At 40.1% G+C, this 18,772-nt stretch overlaps 1 protein-coding gene across 3 annotated transcripts in view; it reads left to right on the top strand.

Annotated features, from left to right (window-relative positions):
• Positions 1-17,639, top strand: part of ENOX1 (ecto-NOX disulfide-thiol exchanger 1) — a 371,002-nt gene extending 353,363 nt beyond the window's left edge. For all 3 annotated transcript variants that reach the window (XM_086741768.1, XM_086741750.1, XM_086741760.1), the window contains 3 exons: positions 10,230-10,332; positions 13,350-13,435; positions 16,685-17,639. In XM_086741768.1, coding sequence (XP_086597894.1) covers positions 10,230-10,332; positions 13,350-13,435; positions 16,685-16,816 — 321 coding nt within the window. In that variant the 3' untranslated portion in view covers positions 16,817-17,639. The remainder of the gene's footprint in view (positions 1-10,229; positions 10,333-13,349; positions 13,436-16,684) is intronic.
• Positions 17,640-18,772: the final 1,133 nt, after the last annotated feature.

Raw genomic sequence — 18,772 nt, 5'->3', positions numbered from 1 at the left:
TACACACTGATAGATCAAGTCTCCCTGAGTTCCCCCATTCACTACCCCAGCCCTCGTTCCGCACATTAGAGGACAGCAATAGAGTTTTCGTTAGCACAGTTCAGATCTCTCTGCTGGCTGAATCACGGTCTCTGTGGTTTCAGCCACAATCTACCCCTATGGGGAGCAAATGGCTACAGCAGACCGAGGTGTATTCTGACACAGACTGTGCTACCTGAAGCAGACCTGGGCTGTAGCAATAACCCCTTTGTGCAGCAAGAAATCACACGCTTCTCTTGTCCCTAATTAAAGTGTCAGAGTGTCATTAAAACTTAGCTTTTGATTGGAGTGAATTCTCATCATCTGAGGGAGGAGAAGAGAGAACTCTGAGACACAATGATAAAACCCATTCAGCCACCCACTCAGCAAATCACAGAATTTTTTTTACTTTAAATTTCACATGAGCTCCACAGGGAGACAGTTCTTCAGTGCCCAGAGCTACCTGATATTTTAATAATATCTGATCATTGCATGCAGCCTTTCATCTCAAAGCATTTTCCCTGAGTATTTATACTGCACACGTATACAGGAGTCATCCCGTCATTTCTAGTAAGGAATAACATTCAGCCTTATACATATGCAGCTGTGTGCTTAACTCGCACAGCATCCAAGGCAGATTGGCTTGTCAGAGCACTTGGACTCCCCCGTAACCACCTGAAGGATGATAGGCCACCTCTGCTTCAGCCACGAGCCTGCTACTGCAGTCCTGGGGGGCTGTGCACCACATTCACACTCCCTCCAACCTGCAGAAGTCCTTCAAGGAATAGACAGCAAAAGGTGACAGAAGCGAGAAAGGAACTTCAGTATCCCCAGGAGACACTCTTCTTGGAAGAAGAGTTCATCGTCCTAATCAAGATCCAATCCAAAGGAGTGAGAGCTCAAAAATATTTGTTTCAAGTACTTTTCGTATGTTCAGATGTGGAGATTCCTGCGAATATGAGGATCACCCTGGGTTTTCAGATACCTAAAATTAATACCTTTCAAATACAAATCCTTGCTGAAAACCATTCACTCTCATAAAACATTTAAGATTGTTCCCCCCACCCCCCAATTACTTCCTTTTATTCAACAAAGACATTTTCAAAACAATTCTATGCATCTCACAAGGGGAACAAATTGCCATTTTTTCTCTCTAACATTTTTTAGAAGTGCATCATTCTCGAGGAGATTGCTAGAGCAATATTTGTGTTAAAGACCATTTGAAAGGGCTTTCACAAGTTCTCATTCTCAAGTAAACATGAAGTATCCCCTCCTACCATGACTTTAGCAGAGCTGGTGGGTAGGCAATGCTTTCATTCCGTCAGCCATCGGTTTGCTGCAATTCCCTAACACAAAATGTGCAAAATGACAATTACCTTTTCCCTTGCAAAATAACCACCTTCACATCACATAAAACATCAGTGTTAAGTCATCAGAACCTACACATAAATCCAGCTTTAGAAAATGAAGCAACCTGATCATACTTTTAAAAATAAGCATGAAGTAACTTTCGTATTAGTCATCCGTATTTTGCATATGTACATTCCCATAAAACAGATGTGCTCAAGTACAATGAGAACAATATAAAGAGATAGTTTCAATGAGAAAAGCTTTTTCAGATTATTGCTAGTTGCCTAAACTCGGCAGGTGGAAGTTATAATAGTAAAAGCTTTGTAATGAAAAAGTTAAAAGCATCTCTCTGGCAAATGGATCAGAAAAATAGGATGTCAAGAGCACCATAATATAATTAATCTTCACTTGTGGAAACACTTCTATCATGTAGAATAAATCAGACAAACTAATCTTAGCAGCATAGAGGTGCGTTTGAAGTGCTTCATTTGCAAGGTCTTATCTTCGCTCTTCTAATTTCTCTTCATTGTTGTTCCTATAACTTTAATGACAGATAATTTTTCAACCCAGTTTTCAACCATTTATTTGTTAATACTAGCACACTCTTAAATTTACAGTTCTAGTAAATTCTATATTAGTGTACTCTAAAAGTAATTACAATGTGCTGTGGCTGACAAAACCAGCACTGGTTTCTTGCAAAGCACAAAATAAGTTATCAAGTTTAGGCTTGATCTGAATGAAGAGGTGACACCTGGTCTGTATCATTTCTAATGATAGACCAGTCACAAGCAAAAACTGTTAAAACATTCACCAGCCCTGTAGCATATGGCAAATACACTTTGCATCGCTAGGTAGATAGTAGAAGGAGAAGGATCCTCTGAGTTCCTGTGAAAAAAAACACCAAAAACTAATGGTTTTTTTTTTTTTACTGAATCGGTGACCTGGTGCTAACTGTAAAAGTAGCGCAGGCTGCTTGTGAGAACTCTGTTTTTGGGCAAATGGTTGGATGCCTCATTCCTTGCCTTACTCTTTTTATATGTGATGCAACACTAATGTGTTACTGCAAACTAAGTTACCCCAGTGCACATAGAAAAGGCTAAGAAACCCCTCTACGTATAGACAGTGTGTGAGCAAGACCACCTAACTCAATGTCAGCCACTTTACTGAAATCAACTCCTAGGCTGTGAGGAACAAAGACTGTGTAAAACATAATATTTCTAGGAAGCAGTTAATTTGTTAACACAAGATCAATTAATTTACAGCAACAGAAGAATTATATTAATCAAAGATTATGAGCAATTCTCTAGTCATTAAAGTATTTTTAGAGGAGTAGTCAGCAGACAGTCAGAAAGAGTCGCTGTAAGAGGACATGGTGAAAGAAGAGCTGGGTGACACGCACAATGTTCCTGGAGAATTTTGAGTTACTTTCAGAGTTCAGACACTCAATCAAATTTCCGCACGTCATATCACAGCATAGTGCCATAGCAGCCCGTGAAGGGGAACAAGCTCCACTAAAGGAAGAATTAAAGTCATTTGGCACAAACCAAGCATTGTTGCTGTCAGGAGTTGCTGAATCTTGCAGCCTGACAGAGGCAAGTTTGTCATAACTCCATGTGACCAGCCTGGAGAGTGTGAGCACACATTCCCCACAGGCACGTGCACAAACACACATATAGAAGACATGCATCACATGCATACCTATACACACGGCCAGCCACTCAGATCAACACAAACTCAGCATTCATCAACACAGACAGCACTGATGGTCTCCTCTTGCTCCCCTTTCTGGCTAATCGGGATAAAGGTCCATTAGTGGGAAATATATATGCAGACTTACACATATATACAATGTGGATCCCTCCAGTTACTGGCCTTTGACTCTTAGCCACAAACAGGTCTTTTAGTCATTCCCCACGATGTCCCCAGTCACTGGCTTGGACCTCCTGGTCCCTCCAGAAGGTCACATGCAGTCTCTCTGATCTCTCATGGATCTATCCCAGACCTATGGCCACTTCAACACATGGCTGCCAAGCTTATTATCCTACTCAGTGGCTAGTCTGACTTGATGCTCACCAGTGATCACAGAGCAGTGTACACACACGCTCTGGTCTCTCTTACTGCAGCACACCAAACACATGACTGTCTGACCCCTGGTCCCACTTCAGCTGCTGTGCTTGTACCCCCTTACACACCACCACGCACACAGTCCCTCACCCAGGAAAAGAGTTAGAAATTGAGTTTAGTGAGTGTAATGCACTGATCAGGGCATGACAGGGCCAGATAAGTGTACTGACCAGTAACCTGTTTATATGCGACCAGTCCCTTTTATCCCCTCCCCAAACCACTGTAATCCCTCCCTTTTCCTGCCTTTTTTTCCCCACTAAGGACCCTCAACTAAGTCTTGTACAATCCCAAGATGCTCTTCTCCTACATCCCATAACAAGTTCCATACCTATATAGGCAGTGCCCCTCAGTCTGTAAGATAATCCAAAGAGCTTTTCCATTGTCTGATCTTTATAGGTGTCACACTTGACCCTGGGGGCTGATGCTCTCCTGTGACAGCCCTGGGAGGAGCCGAGTCGGGAGACTGTCTTTTCTCTGATTGGATTATCGGGCTTTCCCCATCTGTGCTGATACCTCCGTCCTTCTTTGTGCTTGTGGAGATAAGATTTTAATCACAAGTATCGGGAGGAAGCAGCAAGTGATGGTAGTTGGAAAATCCCTTCTGCAGGGACGGAGGCACCCATCTGTTGATGACACATCCCACATATTGTTTGATGAGGGCACAGAACTGGGATGTTGCAGAGAAACTGCTGAGGCTTATCTAGCCATTCGACTATTACCCCTTGTTGCACATCCATGAGCTCTGACCCCACAGCTGATCCTACTTTGAGGAGGAGGTTGGACTAGAGAACTCCCAAGGTCACCTGAGTGATTTTGCGATTCTATGATCATCTGAGTCATGATCCCTGTCTGTGAGTGTACTCATACATTGCCACATTTGCAAGGAAATTTGATTTAAGTTAAATTTAAATAAGCCCTTTCACTGTAGTTTAGCTCAACTTGGATGGAATAATTTTGTATTCACCATGGATAAGAACATAGACGAGGACAGTAGCCCATTCTCAACTGAAAACCATGTTAAGCTGTCAGAAGTTGTCCTGTACCTCAACCTTGCATGTCTCCATAAATTTAAGATGCCTGACTTGATATGCATTGAAAATATTGCAAGGCTTCCATTCACTTGATTGGAAATTTAATTAGGCTCCATTCCAGTTAAAACAGGAAGATTAAATTTTCAGATGTGGGTCTGAAGTACATTTAAAGAAGAACTAGCCAAGCAAGCACAACTATACGAGACTTTAAGAGATCCCTAGGTAGATGAAAATAAATGAAAAACATGCAGTCCTCATGTCCTGGACAGTTTCTACCCATGCTTGCAGTAGAACGGTCAAACCTGCCTGGCCGTCAATAAGCAGTTTGAGCAAGCTTAGACATCTGAAGTCTAAGCCCAGTTCTGTGGACTCAGAGCAGGTACACATATGCCTTTCAAGAGCTTAAGGATTGAAGAATTGGTATCACATGTGCATAGTTCTTTCTTCTGTCAAAATCATAACATTACGTTTTCTTTTCATGCTTACAGCTTACAGTTAATAGCCTGTAAGATTTTTGCTTATATTTCAGATATACAGTTTTTTCTCCTCCTACTCATTTTTTCTTATAAATCCCCTGAGAAAGTGTGGTGTATCCCTTACATCTAATAACATTCAGCAGTTGCTCTGTCATATGCCTACTGTGTCCAACATCTCATCTTTCCTTCTTCTGCTTTAATGCTTCTTATGTTTTAATGCCTCAGACAATTGGCTGTGTACATATAGTACAAACACTAACATATCCTGCAAACTCTTCCAGAGTCTGGTATGACTTTTTTTTTAAGTGGGTCTTTCAGAAGGCATAATATTATTTTTACCCCATCACCACACAGTTCTGGAGAATCCCTTATATTACAACAAAGCGAATGATGTCTTTGAAGACAATATGCAAGCAGTCAGCATTCCCCCTAGATTTAAAAGTAATTATCAAATATTTGGATTACTCAGATAGCAGAGAGTGTATTTCAGCTCTTTGGATATTTGTCATTTGCATCCTGATCACATGCCAGGTGTCTTCAATGTCACATTCACTAAATTTCATATTCTGCCTTTCAAGCAGAGTCCTGGACAACGGGTGATGTGGAACTGCACTCTGGTAGGAGTAGTTTCCAGGTAGGCTGGCTACTGTTCAAGCCCTGCTCAGCTCTTGGTCAGCGTTTATGGGAGATGACAAGTCCTCACTCCACCCATTTTTAGGGATACTGACTAGCATATGTTTTCAGGGTCACAGAACTTTTTAGGCTAAAGAGAACTGATTTTGCTAAAGCAAAAGACCTGGGCAAAAGTAGACATTTTATATTCTGTCTGCCTGGTGCAAGACTGGTGCGTAGAGGATGAGTGATGTCTGGATTGAGAACTTTCTATTTGATGTCATGCTTTCCCATAGAGGGAAAAAAATAAACCAGTGAAGGGCTGAAAGACCCAATCATCCAGCCTAAATATCTGGGATTTTCTGAGGTGCTAGTGCCTTGGAGTGCAGAGCTGGCCTTTTGCTCTTACAATATCTGTGACTATGTTCTGTAGAAAGCTGCCACATCTCTTCTACTCTTTGGGACTTCTGTGTCTCTCTCTGTCAAATGCAACTTTCTCAGGAGTCGCACTCTTATTTGCTGTGTCTACAGCGTAGGACTCAGCAGCTCTGTGGTGGGCGATGGTGGACAGTGAGACCCTGCACCTTTTGGAGCAATCCACTTGCCATGCCTCTGCATTTGCTTCCAAAAGAAGCCAGGGTGTGTGAGAGAATGACACAAACCCAACTTCTGTCCCACCTTCTGACCAGGACATGGCTAAGGTATACATCCATGTGTGAGAACTGCCATGTACAACTCTCCACAACCATCAGCTCTTTGTCAGTGGTGGTATAAGAGGTCTACCTGTAGAAATGAATAGGTCATATGAGAAAATTGTTGTTACACTGTCCTCTGTTTTATCCAGCAAGTTCTCCTGAAAGTTTTCCAGAAAGACTCCATTTCGGTCTTTCCTTCCCTGGTTCAAAAGCAGGGAGCCCTGAATCAAAATGGTGGTCCCAAGGTGTGTCTGCAGAATCACAGGGTTTGTCAAGACCATGAGGGAAAGTTATGTCTTTTCCTCATCTGCTGAAGGATGGAAGTGTCATTTAAAGGGAAAGACTCCAAGCTGGCAATGGTGAGAGCATCATGCGGAATGGTTGCATTCATGCTGAGCAGCTCTGGAGCTGTCATCATCAAATCAGGCTTCCATGTTCTCCGATACCTGACATAATTTGTGAATAATTATTAGGACCAGGCCCCTAATGATCTCCAGGTGTGATTTAACCTGGATTAAGCCTTCCACATACTGTATTTAGTTCTTGCAAGGTCATTTTGCTTCTAGTAAGTACTGGTTTTGCACATGCTCAGCTGTGTTCTTGTCCTTTAATGCAGTAACTGACAGATGGTTGTGAAATATTCCTTTTATAATGAAACCTGCTGAAGGAGACTGCTTAGGGCCTCAGAAAATATAATTTTCCAAATAAAGGATGGTCTCCAGGAAATAAAGGAAATACTGTAATGCAGTATATAGTAAATAATTTTCCTCAGGCATCTGGTGATCAGTAGCTTTTTCTCATGTCAGAGAGGTGACCCAACTGTTTGTTTCCAATTAGATATTGCCTTGTTCACCTTTGTACTCTTAAAAGTCTTGTTTCTGTGGGTTGGCATAAGTACTGCCTCTAAAAATGTGCAAATTAACTGCATGAGGATTTGTTATAGAGGCTTTGTAGGTACCAGATTTGTATCTGCAGTCAGATACTTAAGGTTTTCACTTACGCTATAATTAGCCGGGTTTCTGGGTGAATTTCACACTCATTTTTTAGACACAGTTGTGCCCATTTCTCTTGAATCTCTATTAATTCTTACCAGCATTGCTACTGAATCCTCTATGTGACCATGCACACCTTGGATTTTCCCATGGCCTGTGCAAGCTTATTTTGGCAGCTGAATACTTCAGAGTTGTCTCATTTATCATCTTCTGTGAAGCAGGCAGTTTTGAATGGCAGAAACCTCCTCTTTTCACACCTTCAAGAACCTGCAACCTTCTTCTAAAGCCAGTCGTTTGCTGAGTAGTTATCTTTGGCACTCTTAGTTTCCTCAGCTCCCCTATAACCAATTTTTTACTCTTTTATCCTCCATACCAACACACAGTTAAGGAAGACTTGATGTGACTTCCTTTAGCATCCATTTACACTGTCCTATAAATCACACAAAATGTTCTGCACAGGCTCAAATCTAGGCATTAAATGATAATCCATCTGTTCGTTGCTCCCGATGGGAATATAGTTTCTTTCTCTGCATCACTGCTTGACAAAATTTCTAATCCCATCTGAAACTGCTAGTGTGTTGTGTTTGGGGCCTGTTATATCGAATATACATCTTTCTGCTCTCTCCTTCCCCTCTCAGGAATTGTTATTTTTAGACTGCTTTTCTATCTCTGATGGAGTCAAAAGTTACGTCTTAACCTGTAAAAGCTCTGGTGGCATATACTGCTCTGCTCTTCTGCTGTGGTATCATTAAATCTGTCATCCAGCTCTGTTCTTCTGATCTGCTACCCCCTTGTCCTTACTGCCCTTACAGAGAAATTAGTGCAGTCATTTCTCTTTATTTCTGATTCTTGCCTGGGTTTTCTTCCACTGTTCTCGGATGTTGTGGTGAGCAGTAGATGGGTATTTACATTAGCCTTTGGCTGTATCAAGAGGGGAATCAACTGTACTGGACAACTTAGAGCATACTCCTGCTGCTATAATGTGCCTTGTGCATTATAACACTACAGGAGTGTTAGTGTCAAGGTGATGTAGCTGCCAGAGCACTCAGGCACTCCATTATTTTAAGAGGAGATCACTGCAACTCTTGAACTGCAGACTCTCTCCTACCTGCAGGTGTCTAACTCTGTGCTACAAGTTTCCCTTTGCGGCCAATGAGGAAAATAAAATAGGTATCTCTAAGGTCCAGTTTATTTCAATCTAAAGTAAATAACTAAAATACATGACTAAAAAGTTATTTCATTTCTACTGACTGAAAAGTCAGCATAGGCTGACTACCTTGCATATACACAACTTCACGTAGATCTCTGGCCAGGAGATGTGCCTGGTTGGCCACTGCAACTGCAGCAAACCACAGGTGACTCAATGCATCTCACTCCACCTTCATGGTGGGCTAAGGTCTGTCAGAACCCTTTGTTGCTGGGGGCTAAGGATACACATATGTTTGTAGGTCACTCAAAAGCACATACAGTTTCTTAGCTGACACATGGCAACTTATTCCTCTTCACAACGTGAGGGAATCAGGTACTGCGTATGGGACAGCACCTCCTTGCAACCAGGCTAGCAAGAGCACAGAGTACATCACTGAGGGTTTTTTTTTAATTGAGAATGAGGAAGTACCTAACTCTTTTTACCAGTCTCACAGATTGTGAAGCCTTTAGTCATCTATAAGGAGGCACATTTGACATATTTTGGAGTTTTTGGCCTTTTTTTACATGGATTATTCACACCTTCAGAAATACCAAAGGGTGACCCAAGCTCAGTGTCTCTCTTTTATTGCCAAGAATGCTTGCCAAGAATTTTGCAGCAAGACACCATCCCAAATGCATGTTCTAGATGGGACACATCATTACACTGAATAGTGTAGATTTGCTTGTATTTAAGGCTGACCAGTCCCATGCAACTTCTAGCTGCTTACTTGGACTGCCCCAACCAGAACAAAAGCACCATTTCTGCACAGTCCCACCTCACACTACCAAATCTCCAGCCCCATGCTCTCTACCTCTGAGGTTTTGCATGCAACTGCTGAGCATTTCGCAGAGCAGATGCAGCAGCGTGAGTCACTGCCTTACCAAGGAACGAGTTACTGCCTATCAGTTGCTCCACAGAAACAGCCCATGTATATGCTTTAATATTGTGCAATGCACTTTGAGACCACTTACATGCCTCTGAAATAGAGATAATTTGTTTACTTCACATATACCCAGGAGAAGAGCAATCTGTGTCACACAACTGCATGGGTACTTCTGATGGAGCAGCTAACGCGATAGCTTGGCTCAGGCCACCTGGTTGCAGAAAAAGGACCTCAAAGCAGGAGCCTTAGCTTGTTGCCCTTAAGGCTTGCTCTCTTTTAGTCTTCAAAATAAGGCAGCTTTATGCAAACCCTCTGTTAGGAATTGCCCCTGAAATGTGCAGATCCCCAAAATGTGCCTGTGAATTGTTTGGGACACTGGACAACACCATACCAGGCACTGGCTGAAGAGTAGATGGTTCTGCTGTAGTAGCTAGAAACATTGCTAGTGACTGTTGAATTTACACTTACAGCTGTAGCTGAATGTTTCCATCCATGTTCCCTAGAGGCAGTCTTTGTTTACAGCTTTAATAGCTAGAAAATGTGAGTTTTCTGACCATCCCCACACTTTATGGCACATCTTTCAAGCTGCTGTAATGAAGAAGCACCAGCAACAAAGTTATTACCTACTCCACAAGCAAAATTTCTCTTCTTGGCAGCTCTTGACATCAAGTTACTTCAAAAAGTGTCTTAATATTCTGCAAACAAATCAATTATTTATAATTGTCTTGTCTTTAGATGTGAATTAAAGTAATGATCTTTTTTATAGAGTTGAAGGAAGCAAACAGGTTTAATTGAAGTAAATGAAACCTACCTGACCATCTGTTTTTGTTTTGTTTTGTTTTGTTTTTAAACTTTGTAGGAAATCAATGTATTGACAGTAGCATTGGTCAACCAAGACAGAGAAAAAAATTCAGAGAAACGAAGCCCAGGTCTAAAATCAGAGAAAGAGGCACTATTAATAGGTAAGATAACCCCAAAGAAGGTTTTTGAGAACAAAATGCATTTTAACAAGTTGTCATTTTGCATTTGTGTTTACATGCATCTTTGTGCTAATAAAAGGTAAAAAAAAAATAATTTAAAATTTTTCATCTGTAATCATAATGGCTTTTAGTAAGAGAAATCCTAAAATACAAGTTAACTTTTCCTTTCTGAAAAAAAAAATCTACAGAGTTTAATGGAAAGATTTCAGGTATGAAGAAAATTACAGGATCTGCATTTAGATTTGCAGCATAAATGTATGAGGATTTTATTTACAAGAAGATTCAGCCAGCTAGAATTGTATAACTTGTTATCTGATTATTAGACAAAATGATGAAGGAGAAGAAAATAGAAATAATATTAGCAAACTACTAAGAAAAAAAAATATGTATACTGGATATATTAAGCCAGCCAGATTTATGCTTTTGACATTAGATGAGGGAATTAGCAATATGAATATTTATAAAGAATGCCACAAGGACTGTCATATCCTTTACCTAGAATAAAATCTTTAAAATAAACTCTTAGAGAGTGTCTAAAAGCTAAAGCTCATAGGCAGTGGTCCAGCTAACAGGTACCTAGCATTTAGCCATGGAGGAATGCTGGCTGTACCCATGCTACCTTTGGAGGGAACATGCCCCATTTATATCTGTGCATGTTTTGCATTTGGTTTCGGTGGGGCAGTTTTTCATGGAGCCTAAAGGCCCATGGTCCAAAATGCTCCCTATGGCATGGTTGCCCCTCACAGGAATGCTGACCTGTTAGACCAGGTTTCATTTATTTGGTTTGGTCTTTTCACAAAATCAGCGGTATCCTGGTAGGTGATAGTTCCAAAACTACCTTAATTTGTTTAAATGCAACTCATTTGCATCTGCTAAGCACCAGGAAAGTTGCTGGTTTATTGCTGGGTCACAGATTCAGACAGTTCAGACCAAAAAGGTCATTTGAAAGTGAAGAATGTATTTAAATGTTTAAAGGGCTTAGTACACAAATGTTTAAAGGGCTTAGAGTGGTGAGATCTGGAAGAGTGGAATGTATAGAAATGTATGAATTGATTTGATTTTGCTTGTTATAATAAAATTTGGAAATTTAAATTGCAATGGACAGTATTTGATCTCTTCAAAGACAAATTCTGTAAGAAAAGTAGCAAAGATGGGATTTTAAGAACAGAATAATGAACTTTTTTTTTAGGTCACTCATTATTTGACTGTGACAAGTGGTGGCAGTGTCCCAAAGTAGGTCCCGTTCACCAGCTGTCCAGTGGCATACTCAGATAAATAGTGTCATCTCAGTCGAGGTATTACTGATCATAACACCCCCACAACTGGCTCATTGTTACAGTTCAAAGGCAAAAGATTGCTCAAGATGGATTTCATGTTATCTCTTCCTCTGTGGCATGTTCAGGTGTGGCAAGGGAAAAAAAACGGGCCTTACTTCCATCCATTCACTACATTTGTTAATATTTTACAAAATTCAATATTGTCTTAGAGGAAAAGAGCAAAAAAGATTTTAAAAAATTACTAAAAAGTTATCATGGGACTCCAGTCAATAACTACAAAATACTTTCAAGTGAATTTTTATTTACATTATATGAAAAAGCTAGCTTTGAACATCCTGAATTGAAAACCCTTGGGAACACACATAACAAATGCAATGCCACTGGTAAAATGTGATTCGAATACAAATTAGATTTCCAGTCAACCCATCCAAGTGTGATGGTCTTGGCTTTTGCTTCAAGAGGTCTTGTGTGTGTGCTTATGGTCATGCACAGTATGAAGATGGCGACTGCTGCTAGGACTTGGTGTAGTATAAAATTAAATACATTCCCCTCCCTTTGCAGGATCAGAAGTTTGTAAATGCTATTGGAAAAATGAGGGAGGAAAAAAAAGGTGTTCTTTGCAAAGCCAGTCTAAAATGGGTTAAATTTTATTTACCATTTTCAACCATGGCCAGTATTTGGGAAAAAAATGAAATCCAAGATTATCCTAATTCATTCAGCATCAAGAAAGCAGTATGGCCTGCAGTACACAAGATACAGTGACCCATTTTTGTCATTTGTAAGCATTTTTAATCCTGGTGTTTATGCTTTAAGTATAAGGAACTTCCCCTAGGGTGGTTCAGCTAAGAAACCCATCCAAACAGAGTTGAAAATATTTGCTCTGATTCTTACAGTTCAACTCTCCCCAAACAGTAAGTTACACACATGCCATTTTGTATTTTCACTGTTTGTTTAGAAGAGGAGAAATTGGATAGTGCTTTTAATAGCAATTCTGGTGCCCCAAATCTTGTATTCTCTGGTCTTCATTATTATGCTGTCACTTGATTTCACTGCAGAAAAAAATCTCTAGACTTAGACCCTGACTCCTCCTAAGTCACTTTTATTCCCACCTTTTACAACGATCCTGTAAATAACAATGCAGATAGACAGAACTGGCTTTCTTTGAAGAGAAAGTAAATAAGTAAATATGTCATACAGGATTTGTGTTTTCTTCAGCGAGAGTTACTGGTAATACAGATTAAACACTTTTTATAACCAGCATCAGTGTAATTACTAAAAGAATTTGAGGGAGTGAGGTTTCTGCCACAATTATATGAAACGTTTTCACAACAGAGCATCCAGTGAAGGGGAAAAAAAAGCAATAATTTTACCATTACAATATCCACAATTTTATATTGGTAAATCAAGCATAAAATTGGTAGTTGGAATGCTTCCAGCAAGTCTTTGTTTAGAAATTCCTTTATTCATCAGTATATTATCTTGGTCACTTACGTGCTAACTGCTGTCATTCCTGAAGATGAGCTATTGTGTTTACCATGTTATTATGACTGTATTAAAAAGGTGCCATTTTGTTTTATTTATTGGGCTGTGTAAGAAAAATAAGAATCGTAACTCATACTGAAAAACCTGCAAGAACAGACTATTCAGAATTATTTTGCTTATTTTAATGATACATTGTCTGAGGTAATTTCAATACTTTGTGTACATTTGTTTTTAATACAGGTATCATATCCACATTTCTTCACGTCCACCCTTTTGGAGCCAATATAGAGTATCTTTGGTCTTATATGCAGCAGTTGGACTCTAGGGTAAAAAAATTTAATCAAAATCTGTTTTCTCTACAGAAATGTTGTATTATTCTTTACTGCAGGTTAAACTCTTCACGCATTTCCATTAGAAAGATAATGGGATATGGGGCTTGGGGGTTTGCAGTCTTTATTCATTCACAAATTACAGTGCATGTGCTTGTGCTGAGGCCTTTGCCTCATGCTGCTTAGCTATTCTTGGTGGCAAAGAAGAGCAGAGCTTTAAGTGGCAAAAACCAGCAACTGATTTTATGAGACATGATCCTGAAATAGAGCTGAGGATAAAGCAAGCAGAACAAGACGCAAGTGTAGCCATGGCCATCAAACCGTGCTGAACTTTAGAAGATGATTCCTTGTTCTTCTAAAAGTTGTTAGTCATGGGTCACACTGAACATGAACTTTCATGAACACATGAATGAACCATGAAGCATACTCTTCATCACCATATGGAAGTGGAGAGGACCTCATAAAGGAATTGGCTGATGCTCTTGCTAAATTCAGAGAAGGCATGACCAACACAAAAGCTAGGCCAATACACTACAGTGTGCAAAGTGTTTTTTAATGCATCGGTTCGTACAGTCCATAGTCCATACATACCTATAGGATAAGATTCTTTGACTTACTTTTAAATATTTACTGTAGGATGAGATGAAATCAAGCCCCAAAAGGACCTATTCCTCTCCATTGAATATTAAGCAAGTCAGGGGTGAGAAGCTCAGCTGTGAAACAGCCACCTTTGGTCAGGTGAATGCTACTCTAAGTGCTAAACGACGACTCTGCAGGATGCTAGACTGCATGAGATATTTAGCAGATGCAAGGGTCACCCTGTGGTTAGCCACAGCTCTGGTCCACATCCACCAATACTTCCTCTGGACATGGGGATGGTGGTGCTTGCGCAGATCTTCCTGCAACACGGAATCAGGATGTAGCTATGGTGTGCACCTGGACTCAGAATGTGAATGGCATTCCTTATGTGGTGGTTGTTAGACACAACTCCTTTGATCTTGGTAATATTTTGTTCCTGAACACTCCACTCCCTCCAGCCATACTACCCAGAGCAAAGATCACCTTCCAGCTGCTTTGATGGGCTGCTTTGATGGGCTGCTTCATGCCTCTGGAGGATCCCTCCTCTGTTTCTATGAAAAAGTGTATAACTAAAAGCAGAGGAGATCCTGAGCTAGAAGCCCACTGGAAGTAAGACAACTTGCATGGATGAGTGAGGAAGGATGAGTAAGTTCTTAGGTGCTATCTTGAGGCCATGGCAGCTCAGATTTGCTAGTGTTTTACAGTCCACTGCTACCCACAATGAGAAAGGAGTAAGGGATGAGGATGGTTGAAAGAGCTGAGTAACTGGTGAATTTCAATGTGGTTTTTTTTAAGTCTGATTTTATCAAGACCTGATCATCCAGAGCCTCACACCTGCAACCATTCTTCTTCTTCATCTTTATTCCCTGCCTCTGCCACATGTCCACCTTCCTTCATCTTGTCCCCAGCTCCTGCAGCACCCAGTCTGCCCAATCTCCTCAGTCATCTTTCAAGTCCTTCCTTAACACACAGTGTTTTGCTAAGTTTCAACTGCTTTTTCCCCTGGCTGACCCCTCCAGCTATGTATCTCCTGAATGACAACAGCAGTCATTTAAAATACCACCTCCTTGGGCTCCAGCCCTGCTGCTCATTGCTTCTGCCCATTGAGCTCTTTGACTTTCCTCCTCTTCACTGCTGTGGTCCCTTCTTGTGCATATCTGTGGGCTCTGTCCTTGAATTCTTGCTCACATGAGTAACGTGTTGTCTTCTGGGAGGCTGCCAGGATCAAACCCTTAACTTGCAAACACAGCCTTCATGGAAGGAGCATTGTCTCCATCTCTCCAAGGTGCCAACGTACCAGCCCCTGCAGCTACCACTCAACCTACCTGCTGCATAATAAACATAAGCCATGAAATTTGACCTCACTGGTTTATTTTGGAAGTAACTGCTTGTAGCAACAAATTACTTTTTAATAGTGCAGTCCAGAGATGCAATCTCAGAGATTAATTTCATCTGCTTTCCATGATTAGCCTGTCAGTCCTCACCTGAACAGGAATGATGAGGTCGCCATACCTCTGTGGGCTGAGGGCTCAGTACAGAGCTCCGATACATTACCCAAAGCTAACCAGCTATCCGTTACTGCCAGGACAGTACGTAAAAGACGGACCTGATTACTCTGGGGCTTTAGACTACCTCCAACACTGATTTTCAGCACTGCCTGTAACAAATCATTTAATCTTTCTGCTACACTAACTGCTTCAGGCAAATAAGAGTTGATAGATATTTTTTCACCTCCCTTGAGTGGAATGAGGTGTAATTAGCATATTTTATGTTTATATGTTGCTTTAAAAAATAAAACTTTTCACCATGGAAGGTTCCTACTAATATGAATATGCAGAAATATCATCATTGCCAGAGACGCCTATCAAACCATGGAGATAGGTGGATAACAGGCAGCATCTGTAGATTTCTTTACTGTTCCTTTCATGACCATCACTTTAGAAGAAGTAGCAGTAGGATAAAGTGGTTCATTTTCCATGGCTGGTCATTTCTTGACTTTCCTATTGATTATATCAGAAAGGTTGCCTTTATGAAAGTGTTTTCTGCAATGAGAACATCTTTCCCATTGGGAAGGTGACCAGTTATTAAGGTTTCAAGACCATAAAAACATGCTGAGTCAGGAACTCCGCTGCATAGTTATCTGAGGCTACTGAACCTGGCCAAACTGGGAAAAGATGGCTCCGTGGATAGTCAGCCCTAAGTACAAAAGTGAGCTAATTAAAAATAAAGTCCCTGTGCTTCTTGGTTTTTTGGCCAGAGAAAAACCAATGGAGCTAGGAGGAGAAGGATTCGAGACATTATGAGGTGAGAAAGGACAGTAAGGTCCCGTTTGCTTCCTCCACCTCACAAGTATACTTGCAACCATAGTTCTTAAGTGGACTTCATACAACACTGTGCAGCAGCAGCCCTGACATGTAGCAGTTGTAACTCTTTTGCAGTGGAATGACACTTAGAAAAGCAGAATCATTCCTACAAAGAATCTGCACTTGCTTTGGAGTCTGGAAATTCATGTCAGGCTAAGGTTAAAAAAAAAAATAATGGTTGGTTGTTTTCATCTGCCCTGGATTTTTACACCCCCCCCCCCCCTTATTTCTGTTCTCTGTATTTCCTCTTTCCAATCCACAGGGCAGCTTTCTCACTTTATTTTTACCTTTCTCTCTTTCCCAGATCTCTGCAAATGAGATAGAAATGCTTTTGATGAGACTGCCACGCATGTTTAAACAAGAATTCACTGGTGTGGGAGCAACACTGGAAAAGAGGTGGAAGTTTTGTGCCTTTGAAGGAATTAAAACTATCTGACTGTGACTAGTAATGAAGCTATGCAGAAGAATAATTCCTAGAGCATGGCAGGGTTATAAAGTATTAAAGTAAGAAATTTGGGTTTGGGCACATAGTAGTATGTTTTCAAAGTTATCCAAGCCTAATTTTAGTTACATTTGTGACGTTCTCTTGTGAGTGGAAATGTAGTTGTGCACCAGTTCCTAAAATAAAATAAAATTTTTTTAACGACTTTCAAAATGTGACAGATCTGTTTCCTATGAAAACTGAAGAAAGATACCACAGTCATAATGATTTCAAAATACTACATGTCCTACATCTAAGAAAAGCTCATTGAGCAAACAATTAAGGAGAAAGATTGCCCAGTTATGGTCGCTAAGCTACAGCGATGTATATGTAATATGTAGTAGAACTCATTAAGTTTTGTTATTGAAAGTTCTTTCTGTTCAGTAAGAAAATTGAGTAATTTTACAGTGAGGAAAAGCATACCAAAAGAAAACTTGAAGATGTGTCTGAAGTTATTGTATTTTGTAAATTAAGTTATATGCTGTACCAGGGATTTTTGCCTTATTGAAAGAGGCCTGAAAATGTGATTGGAGTCCTCAAGAATGCTTTATCAAGAATATTATTTTTCTAATGTCACTATTCTCCATTACAAGTTCTTTTAACATCGGTTGCATATCAATTTTCATAAACGTGTAAATAAGGAGGAAACCAGTGTTACTGTATTGTATTTGGTATGTAACATTCAGGTTTATGCATCAAAATAAATATTCATTTGCATTACTGTTACAAATTTTATAGCAGATATATTAATTTTTATCAATAAATATGACTTCTACCATATTGTTTGTACAAGTTTTTCTTCTAATGTTTTTGAGTCTCCAGGCATTTATCTTTCTCCTATCTAAACTATTAATTGCAAATAACTTGGTAAAATTAATTAGGGATCAAAAAAGAACTTGCAATATTGGCTGAGATTAAAATAATTTAAAATATTGGTAGAGGAAGCACCAGCATAGGCCTTTTTTTAGCTGAAAAGATTTAATTTGTTTTTTCAGACAAGCAGTGAGGTTAAAAATTAACACTTTGAAAATTTCTCATTTTCAGTGTTGTGTTGGGTAGTCATGATGCATCCAATTAGTTTCTGCTTCTAGCTCCCAGCTAATGCTTCTGACCTTTGTCCAGCTCAGGAGAGGGATAACTCACTTTTGGTGGTGTCCCTTAAGTAGGGACATTGATGTAAATTATCATTTATGATTTACTGTCAAACACATTCATGTAAGAGCCAGTGAAAGCTGAAGAAGTGTGCGTATCCACCAAGCCAGGAGAGTATGGAAGGAATCGCTCCTCCCAGAGCCCTACTTTGAAGAACTGCATCAGCACAGCATTTAGCATGGTGCTGGATAACAAACAGCAGCCCCTTCCAAGTCACACCTCTGTGTAGGCAGAGAAGACAGCTGCAAGACAGCTGGGCCTATAAAGTGGAGCACCAACAGCAGGCAATATGGCAAACTGCAGGATACAAGGAGTATCCAGATACGTGTCAGAGTGATGTCTCACTCAGATTCTTCAATAAACAGCAATTACTGTCAAATGCAATTAGTCATGAAGAAACTCTCATACTTACCTAGTGATTACTGCTTTAGGACCTGTTTCTCTTCTGGTATCTACCTGGAATATAGAAATAGTAAATGAAATGTTAATTGTGTACAAAAGGGAAAAAGAAAGAGGCTTAGCAGGTCTATTATGGGAGAAAATCATGCTTTCAGCCAGTATACACAAATTTTTTTAAAGAGCATAGATCTCTATTATGGTTGCTATAGAACCTGTGTTAAGGTAAGTTACTCGGGTGAAACTAGTAATTATATGCCAGTTATGTTAATGAAAATTAACTAGTTTAATGCAAATAACAACTTATTCTTCTCTTGTGATCATACAGATTTATGAATAATTCAGGCAAAAATGTGTTAGGTC

The sequence above is a fragment of the Chlamydotis macqueenii genome, chromosome 1 (assembly GCF_036417535.1).
Source record: "Chlamydotis macqueenii isolate bChlMac1 chromosome 1, bChlMac1.mat, whole genome shotgun sequence".
Classification (NCBI taxonomy): Eukaryota; Metazoa; Chordata; class Aves; order Otidiformes; family Otididae; genus Chlamydotis; species Chlamydotis macqueenii.
This window is presented reverse-complemented; position numbering and strand designations above follow the sequence as displayed.